The sequence below is a fragment of the Cololabis saira genome, chromosome 20 (genome assembly GCF_033807715.1).
Source record: "Cololabis saira isolate AMF1-May2022 chromosome 20, fColSai1.1, whole genome shotgun sequence".
Classification (NCBI taxonomy): Eukaryota; Metazoa; Chordata; class Actinopteri; order Beloniformes; family Belonidae; genus Cololabis; species Cololabis saira.
Window position 1 is genome coordinate 11,475,639 of NC_084606.1, and position 24,181 is coordinate 11,499,819.

At 43.3% G+C, this 24,181-nt stretch overlaps 1 protein-coding gene across 1 annotated transcript; it reads right to left on the bottom strand.

Annotated features, from left to right (window-relative positions):
• Nucleotides 1-9,991: 9,991 nt before the first annotated feature.
• Nucleotides 9,992-18,231, bottom strand: eno3 (enolase 3, (beta, muscle)). The gene is made up of 14 exons (XM_061710630.1): nt 18,133-18,231; nt 15,406-15,495; nt 15,236-15,331; nt 15,100-15,158; nt 14,922-14,991; nt 14,704-14,837; nt 13,329-13,445; nt 13,150-13,255; nt 12,876-13,073; nt 12,708-12,784; nt 12,289-12,413; nt 11,829-11,937; nt 10,311-10,369; nt 9,992-10,231 (listed from the first exon to the last, which is right to left on the bottom strand). The coding sequence occupies exons 2-14, from the start codon at nt 15,488-15,490 to the stop codon at nt 10,165-10,167; spliced, it is 1,302 nt and encodes a 433-aa protein (XP_061566614.1). The 5' UTR covers nt 15,491-15,495; nt 18,133-18,231; the 3' UTR covers nt 9,992-10,164.
• Nucleotides 18,232-24,181: the final 5,950 nt, after the last annotated feature.

Genomic DNA, 24,181 nt, shown 5'->3' on the forward strand with positions numbered 1-24,181 from the left:
TTTATTTTTGATGCACACACAAATATAACCTGATTTACAAACGTTTTTTTGTCTGTGAGCTGCGCTGGATTTGCGTGTGACTTTTGAGACTCCCCTGACGTGACTCGATCCACAAATACGTTATATCGACATATAAACAGTTTAACTTATTGAGGGCTTTCTATTGCGTTAATTAAGCAACAGGGAGAACTTAGTTTCTCCACGACGTCTCACTGAATCTCAAACTTTGGTTGTTAACTGTTCATGAACAAATTATTTACAGCGGCTTAAGAACGTTGTTTGGGTCCAAAATGAACCTAACAACGTTCACCCGTTACCTGAGGTGACATCTCCTCTCCAGTTACCTGCTGATTCGGGACGTAACTGTCAGTTTTTTTAATAAGTTCCTGTTTTATTTTGAAAAATGTGTCTTTGTGTTTCAGTAACGTCTTGACTTCCCTTGTTCCCATCTGCCCTGATTGTCTGCACCTGTGTCTCCTCAACCCTTCTGCGTATATCTGGTCTGGTCTTTCCCCATGCTCCCTACTGGTCCGTACGGTTTGATTCTCCATGTTTCAGGTCTGGTCTTGGGATTTTGTCATGTTCATGTTTTGGTTTATTTTGTATCTGGCTAAGCAGTGCTTTTCTTTTGTTTGATTTAAAATAAATGACTATTTTTGAAACTCCTGTATGGAGCTAGAACAGTCTCATAATTCGCAAATGCACACACCGTTTCACAAATGCACAGGACAAAATTCACAAAAACGTATTTGTGGATCGAGTCAGGGGAGTCTCAAAAGTCACACGCAAATCCAGCGCAGCTCACAGACAAAAAAACGTTTGTAAATCAGGTTATATTTGTGTGTGCATCAAAAATAAATTTGTATATCTTGTCCTACGCACGTGTGAATTGTTCTGTGCATTTGTGAAACTTGTCCTGTGCATGTGTGAAACGTGTATGCATTTGCGAATCGGTGTGTGTATTTATGAATTTTGTCCTGTGCATTTGTGAAACGGTGTGTGCATTTGCGGATCGGTTTGTGCATTTGTGAATTTTGTCCTGTGCATTTGTGAAACGGTGTGTGCATTTGCGAATTATGAGACTGTTCTAGCTCCATACAGGAGTTCCAAAAATAGTCATTTATTTTAAATCAAACAAAAGAAAAGCACTGCTTAGCCAGATACAGAATAAACCAAAACATGAACATGACAAAATCCCAAGACCAGACCTGAAACATGGAGGATCAAACCGTACGGACCAGTAGGGAGCATGGGGAAAGACCAGACCAGATATACACAGAAGGGTTGAGGAGACACAGGGGCAGACAATCAGGGCAGATGGGAACAAGGGAAGTCAAGACGTTACTGAAACACAAAGACACATGTTTAGAAATAAAACAGGAACTTATTAAAAAAACTGACAGTTACGTCCCGAATCAGCAGGTAACTGGAGAGGAGATGTCACCTCAGGTAACGGGTGAACGTTGTAAGGTTCATTTTGGACCCAAACAACGTTCTTAAGCAGCTGTAAATAATTTGTTCATGAACAGTTAACAACCAAAGTTTGGGCTGAGATTCAGTGAGACGTCGTGGAGAAACTAAGTTCTCCCTGTTGCTTAATTAACGCAATAGAAAGCCCTCAATAAGTTAAACTGTTTATATGTCGTTTCTGTCACAGTGCTCACTCCTAAAGAAGAGTTTCGTTGTTATCGTCATAATCAATAAAACTGATCAATACACTGATACACAAAATTAATCAAGATTAATTTTGGGATTTTACAAAACTCTACTTGAACAACAGGAAAAAAGCTTTAAAACCTGTGTACAGATCATAGTTGATTCTTCAAACAGGAGGATTGATGATCTAGCAAAGCAAGTCTATGATCTCAAGGTGAGTCTGGAAATGACTCAAAATGAATTTGATGATTTTAAGAACTCTTGTAAAACTTGGTCCAAGACCTGTAATGAGACCAAGACAGACTTTGCAAAAGTTTGATCTCAATCTCAGACAAGACAGATTATCTGGATGGCCAATCAAGACGCCGTAATATTGTCATAGATGGCATTAAAGAGTCTGGGAAAGAAAAAGTGTCTGAAACTGAAGAAAAGGTGAGAAAACTACTCAGTGAAAAACTACAGATGGATCATTTGAAAGTGGAGTTGGATTGGGTTCATAGGACCGGGAAGCTGATGTCGTCATCATCATCAGAAACATCAGAAAAGCCCCGACCCATTGTGGTCAGATTTCTGCGCTTGAAAGACAAACTTGCTGTTCTGGCGAAAGCTAAAAACTTAAAAGGCTCAGGCATCTACATCAATGAGGACTTCCCTGAAGCTGTTCGGCAAAGAAGGAAAGATCTACTCCCAGCAATGAAGGCAGCGCGAGAGAGAGGTGACATTGCATATTTGAGATACGACAAACTCATTGTCCACCCACCTTCCCAAAACCCACCACAACAAAGGAAAGCTACTTCTCAGAGTTTGGCTCATTAGGCATTAAGCATTTTTGACAGTATTTTGTTTTCTTTCTCACACATCTACAGCACATTCCTTTACACACACTATGGACAACAACAAATATGATTTTGAAGGGCAGATCTTTAAGCCCTTTGATCCTTCAATATTTGACTCCTACAGTTATGATTTTGACCCTGATCTAAATTTTTTTTCGGGATATGATACCTCTAACTTTTGTAGTTTTTATAACGAAACCCAGTTTAATGATTTATGTGCTTCTATGCCTCCAAATATATTCTCTACTTTTCATTTGAATATTAGAAGTCTTTCTAGGAACTATGACAATTTTATTCATTATTTATCGTTACTCAAACATGATTTTTCTGTTATTGCCTTATCAGAAACATGGCTTACAGAGAACTCTAGAGATACCTTTAAATTACCTAATTACAATTCAGCTCATTACATAAGAGAGAATAGATCTGGAGGTGGAGTATCTCTGTTTATTCATGGTGACTATGAATTTAAAATTAGGAATGATCTCTCTCTGAAATCAGATAGGGCTGAGGTGGAATCGGTCTTTTTGGAGCTCTCTTGTCTCTCTGGTGGAAAAAATGTTATTGTTGGTGTTATTTACCGCCCACCTGACTCTGTTATCAAAGATTTTAACGAAAGTCTGTCCAGTTCTCTTGACCTTATAAGCAAAGAGGATAAACTCTGTTTCATTTTAGGAGATTTCAATATAAACCTTTTTAAAAATAATTTAGATACCCTCACTGGGGATTTTTTGAATATTCTTTATTCTAATTACTTTTTCCCTCTTATTCATAGATCTACACGAGTTAAAGAAAATTCTGCAACTTTAATTGATAACATCTTAACTAACTCTTTGAGTAGAGGAATGAAATCAGGGGTTTTGTATTCAGATTTGTCAGATCATTTCCCCATTTTCCAGTACTCTTTAATTAATGTTAATAGAGTTAAACATGCCAAGAAAACAATGTACAAAAGGATTATGAGCAAGTCTAATATTTCTAAATTTAAAGACATGCTTGCTAGTATCTCATGGGATGATCTTTATGAGCAAAATAATGTTGAAATTGCATATCAAAGTTTTATGAACATTATTAGCTTTAGTTTTAATCAGTGTTTTCCAATTGGCAGTTCTACTAAGAAATCTAGTCAAGCCTTTAACAAGCCTTGGTTTTCAGTTGATTTACTGAAGCTGTTGAGAAAAAAAAATAAAATGTACAGAAAATATGTCTCAAATCCTACTCCTCTTACCCATGGTGTTTATAAATCCTATAGGAATAAATATACTCACTCCATTAGGCTTGCAAAAAAGAAATATTTCAGTGAAAAATTCAATAGTTGTTCAAAAGATATTAAAACCACGTGGAAAGTAATAAATCAGTTGTTGCAAAGAGAAAGGACTACCCCAGAGCTCCCTTCAGTTTTCTTGGATGGGGAAAATTCTTTCAACAATCCATTTGATATAGCTCAAAGATTTAATGATTTTTTTGTTAATATTGGTTATGAATTGTCAAATAAAATTTCTACTTGTCATGGTAATCCACTGGATTTTATTTCTAAAGATTTTCCTATTATTTCGTCATTCAAGCTCCCAAATATTCAAGAAATAAGTGACATAATTGATGAACTGAAAACATCTTCAGCCGGTCATGACAATATACCTGCATTCCTTGTCAAACAGGTGAAACAGACAATACTGCAGCCACTTGTTTATATCTTTTCCTTGTCTTTGAAAACAGGCATTGTGCCAGAAGATTTAAAAATTGCAAAAGTTATTCCTCTGTTTAAAGCTGATGACCCATGTTGTTTCAATAATTATAGACCCATTTCTATTTTGCCATGTTTTTCAAAAATATTAGAAAAAATTATTTATAAACGGATTCTTTTTCATTTATATTCTAATTCAGTTCTCTACAAACATCAGTATGGTTTTCGGAAAAATCATTCTACTTATATGGCTCTGCTTCACCTTATTGACAAAGTTACCTCTGCACTTGAGAAAAATGAATTTACCTGTAGTATCTTTATCGACCTTTCAAAAGCGTTTGATACTGTTAACCATCAAATTTTAATGGATAAGTTACATAAGTACGGTTTTCACGATACTGCATACAAATGGTTAAAAAATTATGTCTCAAATAGAAAGCAATTTGTTTGTGTTAATGGTTGCTATTCCAATAAGGCCAGATTACTTTGTGGAGTCCCGCAGGGGTCCATTCTTGGACCATTATTATTTCTTATTTATATTAATGATTTGCCTAATGTTTCAAATTTCCTTTGTCCAATAATGTTTGCAGATGACACAACCCTAGTGCTCTCTCATTCAAACTTCAACTCACTGATTAAGGATGCCAATGCTGGTTTAACTGCCTATGCTATGTGGTTCAGATTAAATAAACTATCCTTGAATATAAAGAAATCAAATTTCATAATTTTTAGTGGCAAAAAATCATACCCTAAGGATTCATGCAAAATTAATATTGAGTCTGTTAGTATGCCTCAGGTGTCAACTACAAGATTCCTGGGTATTATTGTTGATGAGAGTTTGAGTTGGAGAGAACAAATTGATTGGGTCACCAAAAAAATCAATAAATCCATTGGCATTATAAGGCGTGTTAGTCATCTTGTCACGACGAGTTGTCTCCTTACACTTTATTATAGTTTAATTTATCCTTATCTCTCTTATTGTAATATAGTTTGGGCAAATACTTTTCCTACAAATCTTCACAAAATTCTGGTCCTACAGAAACGTTTTGTTAGGATTGCAACTCGATCAGAGTCACTCGCTTCATCTACTCTTTTATTTCAAAAACTCAAGATTCTTACTATTTATGACATCAATATTTTTCAGATATGCGTTTTTATTTATAAGCTAAATTCAAGTGAAGGCAATATTCCTGGACAGTTCAAGACTTACTTTAAATTAATTTCAGAGATTCATTCTTATTCAACTCGACAATCCTCAGATCTTCATCCTCCTAAATTTCTCACTTGCAGAGGTCAATTTTCGTTGAGATTTAGGGGCACTAAATTGTGGAATGATTTTTCCCACCTGGCAAAAAGCTCGTCCTCTCTGAAATTTTACAAAAGACGTTTAAAGGACCACTTGACTGCTGTTTTGTAACTGTTTTCCCAATGTATTGTTGTTTATGTATCCATGTTCTTTTTGTTTTTTTCTGTGTTTCACTCATAGTGACATGTACAGTCTTATTTGCTCAGGAATCAATACAATATAAGTTGTAAAAACAATATCCCATGCACACTCACACACACTTATTTTTTGTCTTTATTCTTTATATATTGCATTATTAGTTTGCCATCACTTTTGTGTAGTTATACTTTCTGTTTTTTGTATGTTAATCTTGACATGAAATTTTAATATCTTCGGTGGAGGCTTCAAATAAGCCCATTGGGTTTTTTGCCTCTTCCTGCACCGTATAGTGTTTATCATTGATATTTCCTGTATATTTTTAAAAACTGTGCAAAACAATAAACTAAACTAAACTAATTAATAAAGTATTTTTATCTTGGAATTTGAGATTATTACATGAAAAAATGTGTTTTTTCCCTTCAATTAAAGGAAGAAAATCCTGTAATGTTCACTGAAATGACTCTGATTGAGTAAATGGATGATAAATAATAAATGACTTAATGTTGACCAATGAATATCAGACATGGTTGTTGAATTGTGGTTCAAAAGAACCATTAGAGAATGATAATAATAATAATCAATGAAACTGTTCTGCAGGCGACCTCCACATCCCAAGGTGATCACCAGATGCTTCCACCGGGACTCTTATGTACTTTAATTTAATCATTATAAAGTGGTGGTTCTCTCAATAACTTTCAGCCTGTTGATTCTTAACATCACAACAGATTTGAGTCTCATGAGGCGGTCGGGACGTCTGTCTGGGTTATTCTGGAACCAGTTACTGTCATGCAGATCTTGATTGGATAGTTGAGATGAAATGATCAGGTCAGCTCCTCCAGACCGTTTACTGATGACACCAGCCAGGAGAGGTCCTGTGTCTAGTCCAGTCAATGACTAACTGATTAACTGACGTTGTGCATGACTGGGTGGATTTGATGTATCTGTCGAGGCCTGTTCCTGCTGAAAAGCCCTAAAGCACAACCAGAGCCGGCCCAAGGCATAAGTGAACTAAGCGGCTGCTTAGGGCCCCGTGACCACTAGGGGGCCCCCCTATAAAATAAAATTAAAGCTGCAAGCAGCGATGAACGGGCCCTCACACCCTTGTGCACGTTCAGGCGTGCTGCAGTGGAAGCGCTTGTATGACTTGCATGTAGATGTCTTCAGGCCTGGACATTTATGGCCCTTTTCCACTAGTACCTACTCAGCGCTTCTACCCGCCACGCCCCCGTCTTGCGCTTTTCCACTACGGGCCGAGGCGGGTGGAGCCGCGCCAAGCAGATACTTTTTCTGTAACCATGTCTGTAATTATGGTCAAGGACTCAAAACCATGTCCGATGAAACCACCCACGAGTCTTTAATCAAACCATTCAAAAGTTATGGCAGAAAGTAGGAACTATCAAATATGGACCAATCAGATGAAGGGGGGCTCGCTTTTTGGCATCTATCGTCGCCACGATAACGCTTTTGACTGAGAAAAGTAATTTTGACACATTTTGATGTATAACACACCTGGGTGCATGTTACGGTTCGGGCGAAGAAGCGGACGAAGAAATTGCATAAATTGCGGCAAAATTACACGATTAATAAAAAATGGCCGAATTCCTGTTCGGTTTCGGCCATGGCGCCAAGAGACTTTTCTTTAAGTTGCAACATGATACAGGTGTGTACCGATCTTCGTGCAAGTACGTCAAACCGTATTGTGGGGCTTGAGGCACGAAGTTTTCTAGGGGGCGCTGTTGAGCCATTAGGCCATGCCCATTAATGCAAACCATTAAATATCACATTTTTCACCAGGCCTGGCTTGCGTGCAAAATTTGGTGAATTTTGGGGCCCGTTTAGGGGGGCAAAAAGGCCCTCATTTCATCGGAAAAATAAAAAAAACAAGGAAAAAAAAAATTCCTACAGATACAATAGGGCCTTCGCACTGTAAGTGCTCAGGCCCTAATTATTTTTTTATGTGTGAGTGATGATTCATACATTATCAAGGGTATGTTATTGTACAAAAACACAATACCGTTTTTTCCGCACCATACGGCGCATCGTATGATATGGCGCACCATCAATAAATGGCCTATTCTCTAAATCTCTTTATATATAAGGCGCAACGCATTATACGGCGCACGGAATATACGGTAAGATACCGTAGTATAATGGCTGGGGTTACGTATCTACCTGATGGAGCCGCGGTACAGGGAATACTACAAAATAAAAAAAAAAAACAAGAAGAAAAGTACTGTAAGTCAAAACTTTATTAACAAAATAAAAACCAGCTTTCTGAAAACGTTCATCCCCGAATCCCTCGAAATCTTCAGGTGGGCGAGTGCAGCATCCAATGGTCCCGGCTCGTCACAGTCGCCATTATGCTAGTCACCGTTGCTGCTGTTTTCTTGAACGTCTGACGATTCCTGCCTTTGTAAAAGCTTGGACCACAGTTGAGGCTGATATATCAGCCCAGGCATCCAGATGGTGGCGTATGCATGGCGCTGCCCTCCCGTCTGGGTGAACGTGTTCCCCTTCCGCCATCCACCGCAATCCGCGCAATCCGCGTGGCTGATAGCCTTGAGATTGAACTCTGCGTCGTAAACGTGTCTCTTTAAAGGGGGACTGTAATAAATGACAGTTTTTTAGCGCCGTTTTAACGCTGTTACTTCGGTGACACCGACTACAGTACCCAAAATCCCCCTGACTACAATAACAGAAATTACCGTAATGATCCTATACATGGCGCACCGCATTATATGGCGCACGGCCGGGTTTTGAGAAAATTAAATTACAGTTTTTCTCGATTGCTTTGACACATTTTGCACATCATGGGTCAACTTTATCTAATGCTCACACCTTCTTTGCACAGCAAGAGTCCTCTCTGGCGAATCAGTTAACTATTTCTCATTGCTTTCACACAATTTTCTTTGACTTTTAATACACTTTTCAAAACAGTTAACACACTTCTCACAAAGAGACACAAAACATAACTGATTTACCATGGCAACACATTGCAGACACTTTGTAGCAGCCAATTGGAACTGCTCTCTCAATTCTAAAAATTATCAGCACCTGTGTGAACTTTCTTTGCAAAACAAAGCAAGTAGTCCTCAACCTATCAAAGAGGTAAATAGCTTGAAGTTGACACCAAGCATGGATCGAGGAGGACGTGGATGAGGACATGTGGCCTGATCGTCAGGCCCGTGTCGACAATGCGTAATTTTCCTGTATTTTTATTTTTTTCATGTTTACAGGGTTTCATTTCATTGTGTTTCATTTACAGTACTTTCTTTGAGAATTGACCTTTGTTGTACTGCATATTGAACCCTGTCATTTTGATTGCTTACAGTATGTGCATGTGACAAGTACTGCAATAAATATTTTTCTGTCAGAATCTTGCCATTTTGTACACAGTAGAACAAATGTAAATCAATGGTGTTGACAGGAACTTCAGCAATACAAAAACAGATCTACAATATTTTACTGTATACACATTTTCTGATTTTACTGTAAATACTCTGTGACAGTATATTTCTAAGTTATATAACTAAGTTAGAGTGCTCAATGCAAAACCCAAATTGTAGTATGTTGTCAGTTGTAAAATAGTCAATACTATGAGGGTGTTGAACAAAAGTTGATATTGATAGCTGTAGTTTCAATTTTGTTATCCATTGTTAAATAAATGAGAAAACATACATGTTCAATTGAGAAAAAAATTGTAGGTTTTGATGGAAAAGTTTGGTTTTGATGGATGTGTGACAAGTTTTGAGAAAGTGGTGTCATTCTGCAAACATCATAAAGTGTTATTTCAGCTTCTGTTAAGGGCTTTGTGTGAGCTGTTTTGAAAAAGTAAACTGTGAATGGAAAAATGGGCCAAAACGATCAAGAAAAACTGTAAATTTTAGGTGCGCCTTATATTTCAGAAAATACAGTAATTAATATTATTACATAAACAATATTATGTTAACAGACTAGAGTAGACTACTGCTGGCATTTTGACTAATGCCTCTCGGCTCCAGAGCTCCACTGGTAATGTGTTCAATCAATGCATTGCGCATGGCACTTCGCATCTGAGGAGTAGGTTGAAGGCCCACCATGTCACAAAAACTGACTTATCCTTCAGGAGCAGAGAAAAGAAAGAGGATGAAAGATGAAGAGGAGAAAAAACGGAAAGATAAAGGTATGTTTGCATGTCTTAGTGTAACGTTTGGTGTCAAGGAAATTGTGAAAAGTTTCCTCAAGTATTATTGGCAGTAATAGAGGGCCCGAAAATCAAATTTTGCTTAGGGCCCCATGGAGGCTTGGGCCGGCCCTGAGCACAAGATTCAAAAGGACTACTTCCAACAGTGTGTTTGATCCCAAACAGTAATGATCATTAATCAAAGCGGGTTTTATATATCACTGTTTATTCACTTATAGAAAACATCATTAATGGAATCACAGCTGGGGATGGGGCCACAGCCCAACTTTCACCTCCCACCAGCTCCTGTGGGGGAGGGGCTTCATGGATTGTGAGACGTCAGTCAGTTGCTACGGTGACAGAGCGTGGGTAAGACGGTGGTTTAGACCTTGGGGTGGCGGTAGTTCTTTCCGGCGAAATGGGCCTTGTCTCCAAGCTCCTCCTCGATCCTGCAGGACATGGAGCTTAGCTGGGCTCTCACTTCAAAAATCTACGGCTTTTATTCTGAAAGAGGCAGGAAATTCTTACCTCATCAGCTGGTTGTACTTGGCCAGACGTTCTGACCTGCAGGGGGCACCAGTTTTGATCTGCGAGACAAAGACAGGAGGTCATCGGGTCAGACGAGACGTGTGAGGAACGTTTGAGGAACTCCACCACGCCCCTGTTGTGTTCATTGGGCGAGTGTAGAAAGAAACCACGGTATCTGAGGCGCTTGTGAGATTGCTTCACGTTTTCATTGTCGTTCCCTTACGTCAAGGCTCTATGGGGTTGTTGAGGGCCACAACTGCTACAGGGGGCCAAATGATCAAAAGGGTCCCAAGTTGGGACTCTAAACTGCTCCATGATACTTCCATTTATTACAGTAATCCCTCGCTATAACGCGGTTCACCTTTCACGTCTCGCTGCTTCACGGATTTACATTGTGCATCGTGTTCTGCATTCTGATTGGCTAAACAGTCTCCCTGCTTCTTCACTTCCTGTGTTAATAACGTTGGTCGCTTAGCAACAATGCTGAGAACGGCCAATGAACTTCAGCAGGCAGCTCAAAAACGGCACCCTTTGATGAATCAGTCGTTACAGTTCTCAAATATAATCGATGGTGGCATGTCGGTTTATAAGAATCTTTTTGCCCAGAAGAAAAAACTACCTGTAACTATGTTCTTCTCTCGAAAAAACACACCTGCACCACGAACTTTAGAAGAAAAAGACGCTACAGAGCGGAGTCAGGATGCAGCGGCAGTCAGAAGAGCAGTGAAATACGCGCAAGTCACAATTTATCCTACTGTACTTATTGTATTTTTTTTCAATAATCATTTTTTATTTTCTCCGTTCAAATCGAATTACTCGGGTCGCGGTGGAGCGGGGCTGATCTCCGCAATTTGAAGCCTTGTATAATGATAGTAAAAAAAAAAAAAGGTTGCTACTTCACGGATTTCACCTATTACAGGTTCTTTTGGGAACGTAACCCCTGCGAAAAACGAGGGATTACTACAAACACATATTTTACAAAATCCTATGAAATTATTGTTTCAAATATAATTTTTTTCCAAAATAAAGCAAGAGATGTATTGAAAACGAATTTGTCCACCTGTCTTTTCATTCAGTTGTCGTGTTTTTGATGCCACAAACAAAACCTTGTTTTGGGCTGCCAAAATCCTAGGACCAGCCCTGGCAGATAAACATCTCCATCATGCACGTCGGAGGCTCCTAAATGATTAACCCTGGCGTATATACAATGAGATACTCCGTATGAGGTTATATCTGTGAATGAAAAGTACTTTGAAAGTACTTTTTAGAACCCATTTAGAAGACTATAAATCAGCACAGCTGATTTTATTTCTCCATAAAAAGGTTGAGGCTGGCTGTGGTCGACCTCTAGTGGTTACCAGAGTAAAGTGAATATTGTATGAGTCCGCACGTGAAACAGCTTTTCTAAGAATTGTTTCCATCGAAAAAGCAGACTTCAGAATCCCGGGGGGGGGGGGGTTCGGGGGGGGTCAGGGTGGGTGTGTCTCATTTCCCTTACACTCATCCCAGCCCACCTACCTGTCCAGTGCAGAGTCCGACGACCAGGTCAGCGATGAAGGTGTCCTCGGTCTCTCCAGAGCGATGGCTGACCATCACACCCCAGCCGTTGCTCTGAGCCAGCTTACACCTGAGATGCAGGTAAACACACGTGTGACCAAAAACCAGTAGACATCCGTAAACATCAGGGACTTCCGTCCTCCAGACCTCTTTATGTTGTACTGTTGCACTTTTGTGAATAGACAGTATATAATCCCTTGTATGGAGTACACTAACACAGAACTTTACACAACAGGATCTGAAATAGATACAAAAATACCAGCTACCTGTACTGGGGACCTGGGAACCTGAGAGGTGCCAGATCTACTATGTCTTATATCATAAAACGGTATAGATAAGACATCAACCAGCTGCATTAACCAGCCTGGCGTCCCTGGTTTAGAGCGCCTCGGTAAACTCAGTGTTCAGACGAGCGTCTTACGCCTGAATGGACTCGGTGACGGAGCCAATCTGGTTCACTTTCAGCAGCAGACAGTTGCAGGCCTTCTTCTCCACAGCCTGCTGGATCCTCTTGGGGTTGGTCACCGTCAGGTCGTCTCCTACGATCTGATCGGTCGAGACAGACACAAGGGTGAGTCATCAATGTTGAATGACAGTGAACACAAAAGAAAAACACGCCTCCTGATGTCTGCATAAGGATGCTGGCTCTGTTCCCTTTTCTTCGGGTTGGAGTGTGGTCTTCGCAGCCAAGTGTGTTTATTTACCCTGGTTCTGCACATGTGTGTGTCTTTGAATCAACAGGGATTGGGCCGAGTCAGCAAAACCTCTAGGTTAACCCAGTTCTCTTAACATAGTCGACCACAGGTGACCAGGTGACGTACCTGTCCCTGTTCATCTCACCTGGATGTCCGTGGAGGCGGTGAACTTAGACCAGTGTTCCCAGTCATCCTGGTCAAATGGATCCTCAATGGACTGGACTGGAAATGGAAAGAGAGACGAGCAGTAAATGTGCTGCCGCCTACTGGAGGGAGGATGTGTTTGCATTTGTGAAGGAGCTGAGGTTAGTACCTGGGTAGCCCTTGATGAAGGTGCGGTACAGATCACCCAGCTTCTCTCCGCTGATGTGTCTGGCCGGGTCATCGGGGGACTTGAAGTCCAGGTCGTATTTGCCATTGCGGTAGAACTCGGAGGCGGCCACGTCCATGCCGATGATGATCTTGTCGGGGTAGCCGGCCTTTTCGATGGCCGTCTTCAGCAGCTCCAGAGCTGCAGTGACACAAACGGCATTTGATGTTTAATGTGCTTCAAGCCTCCTGATAACGTCACCACAGTGGCGCCTCACCCTCGTTGTTCTCCAGGATGTTGGGGGCGAAGCCGCCCTCATCTCCTACATTGGTGGCATCCTTGCCGTACTTGGCCTTGATGACGTTCTTCAGGTTGTGGTACACCTGGACGCACAGGGACGACACAGTGAGACAAGACTGCAGCGGAGCTGGCGTTGCCGAGAAGAGCTGGTCGTACCTCTGCGCCGATCCTCATGGCCTCATGGAAGTTAGACGCTCCGATGGGAAGAATCATGAACTCCTGCATGGCCAGCTTGTTTCCAGCATGGCTTCCACCGTTGATCACATTGAATGCCTGAAGGTCACATGACAAAAAGTCAACTCTTTCCTTATGAAGCCTCTGAGGTTCCTGCTCCAAAAAGACTGAGATGATTTAAAACCTTGATTTTCAAATAGTTACAAACAGTATTTGAGAAAATTCTGCATCACGATGGAGGTACCACATGTGAGGTTCCACACGTGTAAAACTAAGACTCTGCTCTAAAAACTAAACTAAAAACCTTTATCTGGATTCATGTAGTGAGGACCTGAACACAGGAGAACATCTCACCATTTACTGGACTGATGTTCCAGAGAGATTTTAGAGGTTTTTGAAGATGAAGGTTTAGATAGACTTGCCAAGTTTTTGGCACATTTAGTCTGAGCTTTGGGTATTTCTGCAAGGCCATATCTCAGGAACGACCTGATGGATTTTGCTGACTGACGTATCTATCAATGCTTTAAGACTGATCATCTTAAACTAGTCCCTGGTAGTCCAGCTCTCCATGTTTGGTTCTGGTTCACGGGACACAGAGCAGACCTGAACCGGGAGACCCCAGAGGTCTGGGTGGTTCCTTTGGCAGCAAGTTCTTCAAATGCCGGTCTCAGTGACGGTCTCAGTGCTGCCGCGAGCATGAAGACCAGACTGGGAGACGTCAAAGCTGTTGGTCTGAGTTAAGAAGTAACTAACTATCATAAGAATGTCCAAACCTGGAGTAAAACCTGGCCCTGCCCCTTCTCAACTTTTCCCCGACCCTGCACCTAACCTGGGACTTGCTGATTGGGCCGGAGCTTCGGGAGCTGCGTGCTGGCCTGCGGTCCCCACCCCTGGTCATCCCGTTGGTGCTTCCACCTGCCTGCTGCGCTGTTGACGTCCCAGACCCCCAGTCTGGCCCTTGGTAGGAGGGTCCCCCCTTACAAGCCTGGTCCTGCTCAAGGTTTCTTGAGCAGGAGTTTTTCCTTGCCACTGTTTGGCTTAAGGTTTTTCTCCCACTATAGGAGTTTTTACCTGCCATTGTTTATGTAATAATTGCTCGGGGGTCATGCTCTGGGTCTCTGGAAAGCATCTAGAGACAACTTTTGTTGTATTAGACGCTATATAAATAAAATTGAATTGAATTGAATTGAGTACTTGATATTGAGAAGTGGCCAACGTCTGTGGTTCTCACACTTTGAGGTGAAAACATCCTATTTTTCTTGCAGATTGCAACTATCCTACACGCTTGTTAGGAAAAAGCCCTGTCGCAGTCTTAAACAAAGCCCCGCCTTCCCACGATGCCCCTCCGCCCACTCACAGGAACAGGGAGGATGACTTCCTTGTGTCCAGCGAGGTCAGCGATGTGGCGGTAGAGAGGAACACCCTTCTCTTTGGCTCCGGCCTTGCAGACCGCCAAGGACACGCCCAGGATAGCGTTAGCGCCAAACTTAGCTGCAGACAGACAGGTGAGTGAAACGGTCAGACGGCTGAGTCAGACAGCTAACCAGACTGACAGCTGTGGAAACAGGTCTTTACATTTGTTCTCAGTTCCGTCCAACTCCAGCATGAACTTGTCGACCTTTTCCTGGTCAACGACGCTGAGTTTCTGTGGAAGACAGAATAAAGCGGTTAACTCCAGACTGACAGATGTCCCCAACATCTGCTGAAGGTTATCGGTACATTTCATTAACCACTGTTGATCAATAGGTGATACCTTCTCAATCAGCTTGGGGGCGATGTCCTTGTTGACGTGGTCCACAGCCTTCTTTGTACCTGCAGACAGACGTTGTGCCTTAGTAAACGCCCTGCCCTCGTTGCCCCGCCCACAGCCCACCCTCTCCACCTCCTACCTTTGCCCAGGTAGCGAGCCTTGTCTCCGTCGCGGAGCTCCAGCGCCTCATGGACTCCGGTTGAAGCTCCACTGGGGACAGCAGCTCTGAAGTGACCTGAGACATTTTGACATTAGCATCCCGACACACATCTGGGAAACAGAGACCACACTGTCCTGCTGTGAGCTCACCTTTGGCAGTCCACAGATCCACCTCCACAGTGGGGTTTCCTCTGGAGTCGAGGATCTCACGGGCGTGAATCTTGGTGATAGACATCCTGACTGAGGGACGGGGGACAGAAAGCAGAGGGGGAGACACCACGTTAGATGTTTTACTCCTACACACACAAAAAAGAAAACTTAATATCACAACAGCTTAGTCCCTTGGTATCATCATGTTCCTGGTCGTGGACTACGTACGGGCTGGAAAACGGGACCAGAACTGGAATGAGACCTCAGAGGGCTAATGCGCCCTTTCCCCGGAAGTTTAAAAAACAAAAAACGGACCTTGTCTTCCCATTTTGTGCACCATGTTAGATCCAGCCCTCAGATTCTAAGAAGTAGAAGTTGCCGTTGATTTCAGGGATTGGGTTGAACCCTGAACCTGGTCACTGGAGACTCAGTTGAACAGTGTTCCTGGTCTAGAAAACTTGGTTGAATTGTGTTCCTCATTTACATGGACATGTTTGGACCGTGTTCCCGGTTTGAACCGTGTCCCTGGTTTGGTTGTTCCCGGTTTGGACCGTGTTCCAGCAGCTGCTGTTTTGTTGGTTTAAAGAGATAACGTTGGTGAAACAATGTTTCATTGTGTCAATAAAGGTTCAGGTTTTGAATGTGATACAATGACCTTGAAAAGAAACCTGAAAAATAAAGTTCTTTCTCCGAACCCGTGTGTATTTACACGTGTTTGGTGTGCGCGTGCAGTCATGCAGTCAGTTTGTGTGTGTGTGTGTGTGTGTGTTTGTGTGCGTGTGTATGTGTGTGTGCCTCAGACCTGCAGCAGTGATCCTGGTTAACGCCATGATTCCCTTATGACAACCTTGTCCCTTATCAGAGCCCCTCCCTCCAGAAACTGACAGCTGACCAATCACAGCCAAGAAGATACTACTCTACGGGAGGGGGGTCCAGATATTTATATTGAAGAAACCCCTGACCTTTTAACGAACCTTTACACACACACACAGGAATGTCTTTGACATTTAAAAACATGTGTGAGAGCTGATATCGGAGCATCTGTTAACTGAGGCTGAACTCACTGTACTACTTAATGTAGTACTCTGGTACTTTTGTAAGATAAAAAGTACTCAGGTTCTGTAGCAGCACCCACAGACCTCTTTTCTCTGGACAGAGGACCGGGGTAACGGGGGGCATTGAGGGGTTCAGCGTCCTGCCCCCCCGGAGCCTTTACTGGAGACCAGCAGTACTGTGGTACGTCAGGGGTTTAAGAGTATTTTGTGTCTGCAGAGGTACTTTGCTACTGCGGTGCATGGGGTTTATTTCCACCATCGTGCAACAAAACAGCTGAACTCACACAAACAGCTGAAACCGCGGATGGCCTTTACTGTCCTTACTGTACACACTGGCCTTCTCTTCCCCCTCTACCCTTCAATTACTGCAGGAAACACCTGCAGCCTCCCACAGGTGGTCAGGACACCTGCCCCCTCCCACAGGTGGTCAGGACACCTGCCCCCTCCCACAGGTGGTCAGGACACCTTCCCCCTCCCACAGGTGAACAGGACACCTGCCCCCTCCCACAGGTGAACAGGACACACCTGCCCCATCCCACAGGTGGTCAAGACACCTGCCCCCTCCCACAGCTGGTCAGGACACCTGCCACCTCCCACAGGTGAACAGGACACACCTGCAGCCTCCGACAGGTGTTCCCAATCCACCTGCAGGCTCCCACAGGTGTTCCTGATCCACCTGCAGCCTCCCACAGGTGGTCAGGACACCTGCAGCCTCCCACAGGTGGTCAGGACACCTGCAGCCTCCCACAGGTGGTCAGGACACATGCAGCCTCCCACAGGTGGTCAGGACACCTGCAGCCTCCCACAGATGTTCCTGACCCACCTGCAGCCTCACACAGGTGAACAGGACACACCTGCCCCCTTCGACAGGTGGTCAGGACACCTGCAGCCTCCCACAGGTGTTCCTGACCCACCTGCAGCCTCCCACAGGTGTTCCTGATCCACCTGCAGCCTCCCACAGGTGTTCCTGATCCACCTGCAGCCTCCCACAGGTGTTCCTGACCCACCTGCAGCCTCCCACAGGGGTTGACACACCAGTACCTTCAGAATATTGAAAGGCCCATTCAGGTGGCCCAGTGGATTTTGAGCGACTGGTTCAAATGCACAGGATGTGTCTCCTACAACATCTGCTGCAGGTATTAAAAGGCCCACTACACCTAAACTAACTAACACACATTCCTGTTTTTGCTGCGTACTGGGGTTCATTTCACAGACTCTCCGAATCAAGACTCTTCACTCTTACACACTCAAACTACAGTGAGTACTTGCGCTTCTGTTGCAATAGATATCTCAAAACACACACATGCTCTGTGTGTGTGTGTGTGTGTGTGTGTGTGTGTGTGTGTGTGTGTGTGTGTGTGTGTGTGTGTGTGTGTGTGTGTGTGTGTGTGGGTGTGGACTTTGATCCGCCTGTCATGTGTCTCTTCAGCTCCATGACCTTCGTTGAATTTACACTCAAACCCTCAAACATTGTCTTTTTGTCCAAAATCAATCTCGACTACAAATCCAAATGACCTAAAGCGCTCTAAAATAACTGTATTTTCAAAATAAAAGCCTAGTGGAGCAGAGAGGCTTGAACTGGAAAAAATCAGGAAGTAGGCGATAGACAAGTTCTGTTGAGAGTTTGAGGTGCGGCGAAGCTGAAGTTGAGTCGAGTCTGAAGTGGTCTTACCTGAGAGCTGCGGGCCGTCCAACTGTCGGTCTGTCTGTCCGTCTGACTGACGTGAAAGGTGTCTGTCCCTCTGACGGTGGGGTTTTTATAGAGCCTGTCTGCAGGGGGAGGAGGCAGCAGGGGAGGGGCAGGGAGCGTCTGCATGTTGCAAGACTGCACAAAACTAAAAACACCAAGCCTCCAACCTCTTTCTAACCAACCGAGGTTTAAATTAATTCTCCAAACGCGACCTGCCTCATTTAGACATTGCCGGAGACGGTGCTTTAGAGTAACTTCCAACACCTCCAAGGTTTATAAGAATAAAGCGGGTATCTGAGAAGGAAATGCTTGAGCTTCCAGCATGTGAAGATGACCACATCAAAGGAAATGCAGATAAAGCAGTATAAATCTGACTAAATCTTCCAATTTCACAGCTCATATCAATCTGGACTCATGTTTACAACACCTAAACAAACATCTCCCCATATACTGGACCAAGACTGATGATCCTGATCAGATGGTTTAGAGGTTTTTAAAGACAAACCTGTGTCACAGGTTTATCAGGGACCAAGTTATGAAACCTCCTTTTATTTCATTTAAAAGTCACTAAATGTATGGATTTGGGTCTGTTTGAATCAATAATGTTGCAACGTTTCCCTGGACTTATCGTCCTGACGGAGGTTTCTGGGAGAGTCTGATGGTGGAACACTGAGGAGGGAACTCAGAAAGTAGAAAGGGATGTTGTATTTGTCTTGAACTGCTAGCACTGTGGGTTTGTGTCTCAGAGTGGTCATCTGTACACCGTTACAATCTCTGGAGTCTTTAAACTGCTGACAGGCTGGTGGTTGTAGCAACTGGTTGCTATAGCGACGGTTCTCTCCGGGTTTTTCTGCCTTTTTTAATGGTGATTTATGTGCTTGGTGCGGGAACTGGTTTTGTTATGGTGGAAGTGGTAGTTACAGGAAATCTTCATCCTCCCTCAGCGCTCTGGAAGCTCCTACGTTTGGACCTTCACCCGGAGCAATGTTCCTGGTTATTATGCAGAGGGAGGAACTTTTCTGACGGTCCCTAACTCCCTCAGAAAAGGTCAAAGTTCATCTTTAGGGGAAATGTGAGACTGGTTCAGAATTCACTGTAAAGGGCAGTCACCCTGAAACGCACACTCAGTGAGAATCACACACACCCACACACACACACACACACACACACACACACACACACGCACACAAACACACACACACGCACACACACAAACACACACACACACACACACCCACACTTTACCCTTTACACTCAACCTTTAAGTGTTCTTCAGCCACATGGAGAATCAGAGTCCTGCAGCCTTTAGAGGAGCTAAAAATAACTGCACATGACCAGCAGCAGCTCTCAATCACGTACTACTGTAGTACTGTCTGTAGTACAGTCTGTAGTACTGTCTGCAGTACAGTCTGTAGTACTGTCCCTAGTACTGTCTCCAGTTAGTGTTCAGTAAACCTCTAATTAGTGTTTAGTAATCCTCTAGTAAGTGTTAGTAAACCTCTAGTTAGTGTTTAGAAAAACCTCTAGTTAGTGTTTAGTAAACCTCTAGTTAGTGTATAGTAAACCTCTAGTTAGTGTTTAGTAAACCTCTAGTTAGTGTTTAGTAAACCTCTAGTTAGTGTTAGTAAAACCTCTAGTTAGTGTTTAGTAAACCTCTAGTTAGTGTATAGTAAACCTCTAGTTAGTGTTTAGTAAACCTCTAGTTAGTGTTAGTAAACCTCTAGTTAGTGTTTCATAAACCTCTAGTTAGTGTAACTCTAGTGTGTTTGGGCCAGTAGTCGTAGCTGCAGCTGCAGGACCAGACTAGAGCAGCTGGTTCATCCTACATGTAGATATGCTGCTATTGAGCTACGCTGCAGGGGGACTCCAAAATGATCCACTGAGTGGTGCCCATCACCCCATCTTTTCTTTCCTTTCTGTTATTAATTATAAGTATCTAATCACCATCATTATTCTCCACTGTTCTTGCAGTTTGTTGTGCTGGTCTGCCAGCTTATAATAGGTTCAAAAGCCTCACGCTTAGTCTGAAACTCCTGAGCTGGAAATCAGAGAAGCCAGTTTTGTTAGTGGTAGTGTACCGGCCCCCTGCTGGTGCTTATCTAGAGTTTCTCTCTGAATTTTCAGATTTCCTATCTAGTTTATTGATCAGTACAGATACAGTCATCATAGTGGGTGACTTTAACATTCATATGGATGTTGACAGCGATAATCTTAAATTAGCTTTTAATTGTCTTTTAGAATTGATGGGTATCTCACAAAAAGTAATCAAACCGACGCACTGTTTTAATCATACCCTGGATCTCGTCCTCGCTTACGGTGTTGAACCTGCTAATCTGTTAGTGTCGCCTGTAAACTCTCTCTCATCCGACCACTATTTAATCACGTTTGAATTTAATATTGCCGATGTTGAAGCGATTAATAGGAGGTATTATTTGAGCAGATGTTTGTCTGATGAAGCTATTACTAAATTTAGGGAGGCCATTGCTCATCTTACGATGGTGGAAAATAGTGAAGTAGTCGAGGCCAGTGACCTCGGTTCTACCTCTGCAGATGTTGATTTCCTTGCTAGTAACACTGCTGGTTTCCTGGACTCAGCTTTAGATGCAGTTGCTCCTTTGAGAAGGAGGATTTCCAACCATAGGAGCTTAACTCCCTATCTGGATCTGCACCCTGGTGGTCAGTTCAGGAACTGCAGGTCTGGATCCAGACCCTTTCTAAGCCAAATTAAGCCTAAGAGGGTGCTGTAGGAAGTTCCACCATCCTTGTAGACCCACCTTCAGCAGAACCCTCAGTAAATGTTTCCTGTCTGACATTTTTGGACTTTCACTTCTACACAGCTCTCTGATGGTCCCACTCCTAGGTTCAACCAGCATCACAATGGGTTCAGGTCTGGACCCGGACCAGATCGTTCCAGAACCTCTCTCCTTTAACTTTTCATCATTCTAATGTAGATCTGCTGCTGTGTTTGGATCACTTCCTGTCACATGACCCAGTTTCAGCCGCTCTTTATCTGTAAGACAGATGTCCTTGAAGCGATGTAGACGCCCGCTACTGAGCTCCTCCATATTAACCTTTGGATTTGTCAACAAGTCCAACCTACTCACATAACACCAATATACCGCCGTATAAGCAGAGTGTGCAACGTTACATGGGGAGAACTTGAACTTTTATTCAGATTCGGTTATACAGAGACAAAAATGCCTGGCCTGAGGAAGAATACCGAGGCCGCCGAACAAGCTGGGGCCGTGGACCCGGATCAATCAGCTATACTCCAGGCAATTGCATCTTTAAAAACTGAACTACTGGCAAAAATGGATGACAAAGCAGAGACACAGAACATTGAATTACGCAAGCAAATCGGCATCTTGAGGAAGGAGATGAAAGCGGCCACAGACGATGCTAACACTAGGGCTGACACTCTGCAGCAGCGCACCTCCAGCCTGGAGGAAGGGGCGAACAACCATCAGATACCAACACTAAACTGGAGCAACAGGTGTCACAGCTAAAGAAAGAAGTGGTGAGTCTCGCGGCAAAGTCCGAAGACTTAGAGGCAAGATCATGGAGGTGTAGTTTGCGGATTTTCAGTGTCCAAGAAAGATGTGAGGAGGGCACTCGTCTGGGCACATTTGTTGCCAAGCTATTACAGAAAGCGCTCTATCTGAATAAACCACCGGTCCTGGACAGAGCGCACCGCACCTTACAACAAACTCCGGACGAAGGACAGCAGCCAAGAGCCTTTGTGGTCAAGTGCCACTAGTAGCAAGAAAAAGAAGAAATCCTGCGGAAAGCTGCTGCGTCAAGAAACCTCATCTCTGAGCAAGGTGACAGGCTACAGACTGTTACAGCAGTGCGAGGGAATGAAATATGGGATGTGGTACCCTGCCAAGCTGAAGGTAACAATCTGGGATGACGTGCAGAGAAGCTTCACTGTTCCGGCTAAAGCGGAGGCCTTTGTAAAGGGACTTTCTACTGGCTCATAGCTCCACAGTGACGTTGCACACTTCTCCACCTTTCTCCTCTGACGGCTGACGTGAGTATGGATCGATCTGGTTGGCGCTGGCACCAGAGACCTTGAACTTTTTAGAGAAACATTGTTTCTCTCTGTAACTGCCAGTAAATTGACACTATACTTTCAGGACAACATCCCATGTAGTGCTCTTACACTGGACAATATTTCAAACAGTCAATTTATTAAGTGATTTATTTAGAAATATTTCCATTAATGCATATGCAGGCTTTCATTTTATCCTAGTCCCTGAGACTGACATGTTTAGAGTCTGTTACTTACTCTGTCAGTTAATTTACATATTATGGGACAGACAGCATTTCCTGCAATGTTTATATTTAATTTTAATTTTGTTAACAAGTGAATCATTTCTGAATATATATTTGTTAATAATGCATAATGCAGGGTTTTATTTTATTCTATCTTATTATATTCTTTGAAGCTACAGAGGCAAATTGGGTGGGAAGCTGGCTTGGCTGTCAACAGAGTCATTCATATATTTCAGGATGCACTGTTTCTGTTAAAAGCTTTCTTTATTGTAAGGCATTTGACATCGTTGGTGACGGACTATATTCCATATGGTGTTGTTCTATTGGACAGTATGGTATGGGGCCAACTCGTTAATAAGAGATTCTGGTTTACATACTGTCATGCATATGCATGCTCATATTTCATTTTGTTCTCACAGATACATACAGATCCACGTATACACACTCAGCTGTGCAGATTCTTGCATCCACTGGCAATACATGCAGACTTACATGACCAGATGCACACACAGGTATACTGGCATACACACATAATGCACACCTATATTTGCTTGCATGCACGCTCTCGCTTGCATGCACGCATACACACACACACATACACACACATTCAATTCAATTCAATTCAATTTTATTTATAAAGCTTCTGTTACAACAGAAGTTGTCTCTAGGATCTTTCCAGAGATCCAGAACATGACCCCCGAGCAATTATTACATAAACATAACAAACATAAACAATGGCAGGTAAAAACTCCCCTAGTGGGAGAAAAACCTTAAGCCAAACAGTGCCAAGGAAAACTCCCCTTTAGGAGGGAAGAGGGAAGTTGAGCAGGACCTGGATCATAAGGGGGGACTCTCCTGCTGGAGGCCAGACTGGGGCGGTCAGGGGCGGGAGGGCAGGCCAAGATGTCAGCAAGCATATAGCAGACATCTACACAGGTGGAAGCAGCACTGGGATGATCAGAGGGGGGGGACTGCAGGTCAGTATGCAGCTCCTGAAGCTCCGGCCTGTAAACATACACAAAAGAGAAAAAAAAAAAAAAAAAGAAAAAAGAACCACCTCCCCAGTATGGGGGTCCGTGGGGATGGTGTGTGGACTCTCCATCCCGGTGAGGGCGGAGAGTGCCTGTGCGGGTGGCAGTGCGGTGCTGTGCAGGCTCTGGAGCCACGGCTACGCCATAGGGTACGCCGTAGCCTACGGCTTAGGGTACGTGGCGACGCGCACCATTCTGCGTTGGTGTAACGCAGAACCATAAATCAGCCTTCAGTGTGTGCTCTGTGTGCTGGTCTGAACACTTCTCTGTTGTGCTCATTTTGCTGGGACATTGGGTCCCTCCGCTGAGACACAACTTTTGCGGTATGCATTCATTGTTGTGTCTAGAAATGATGCGCAGTGCCTACCCAATCAGAAACGGTACAGATATTCTGTGATATTTTTTTATATTTATAAAAAAATAAAATTATAAAAAAATAAAGGATCCCCATAACTTTGATTGGGTGGGCAGGACGCACGTTTGGTTGGGCACAGCCCACCCCTGCCCCCCCCTAAAACCGGCCTCGCTTACACGTGAATGAGACATGGGGTAGTTTTGTTGAAAATGTGCTGTCCAAAATGTCCAAATGCAAATGCGCGTACCCCAAAGTTTGTGGGGGCGTGGCTTTGGACGGAGCGCTGACGAGAGGGGGAGGAGGGGGCGGGGCTTAGAGGAGGTGCCACTTTCAAATCTTTCTAGCTCTCCAACATTACTGACTATACCTT

What these genes read in the sequence shown, in the direction of transcription:
- eno3 (XM_061710630.1), bottom strand. Translation starts at nt 15,490, where the DNA reads ATGTCTATCACCAAGATTCACGCCCGTGAGATCCTCGACTCCAGAGGA. An exon ending in GGCTCGCTACCTGGGCAAAG is followed by an intron (nt 15,159 to 15,235) that starts GTAGGAGGTGGA and finishes GTCTGTCTGCAG; the next exon opens with GTACAAAGAAGGCTGTGGAC. An exon ending in AAGTCATCCTCCCTGTTCCT is followed by an intron (nt 13,446 to 14,703) that starts GTGAGTGGGCGG and finishes TGTGACCTTCAG; the next exon opens with GCATTCAATGTGATCAACGG.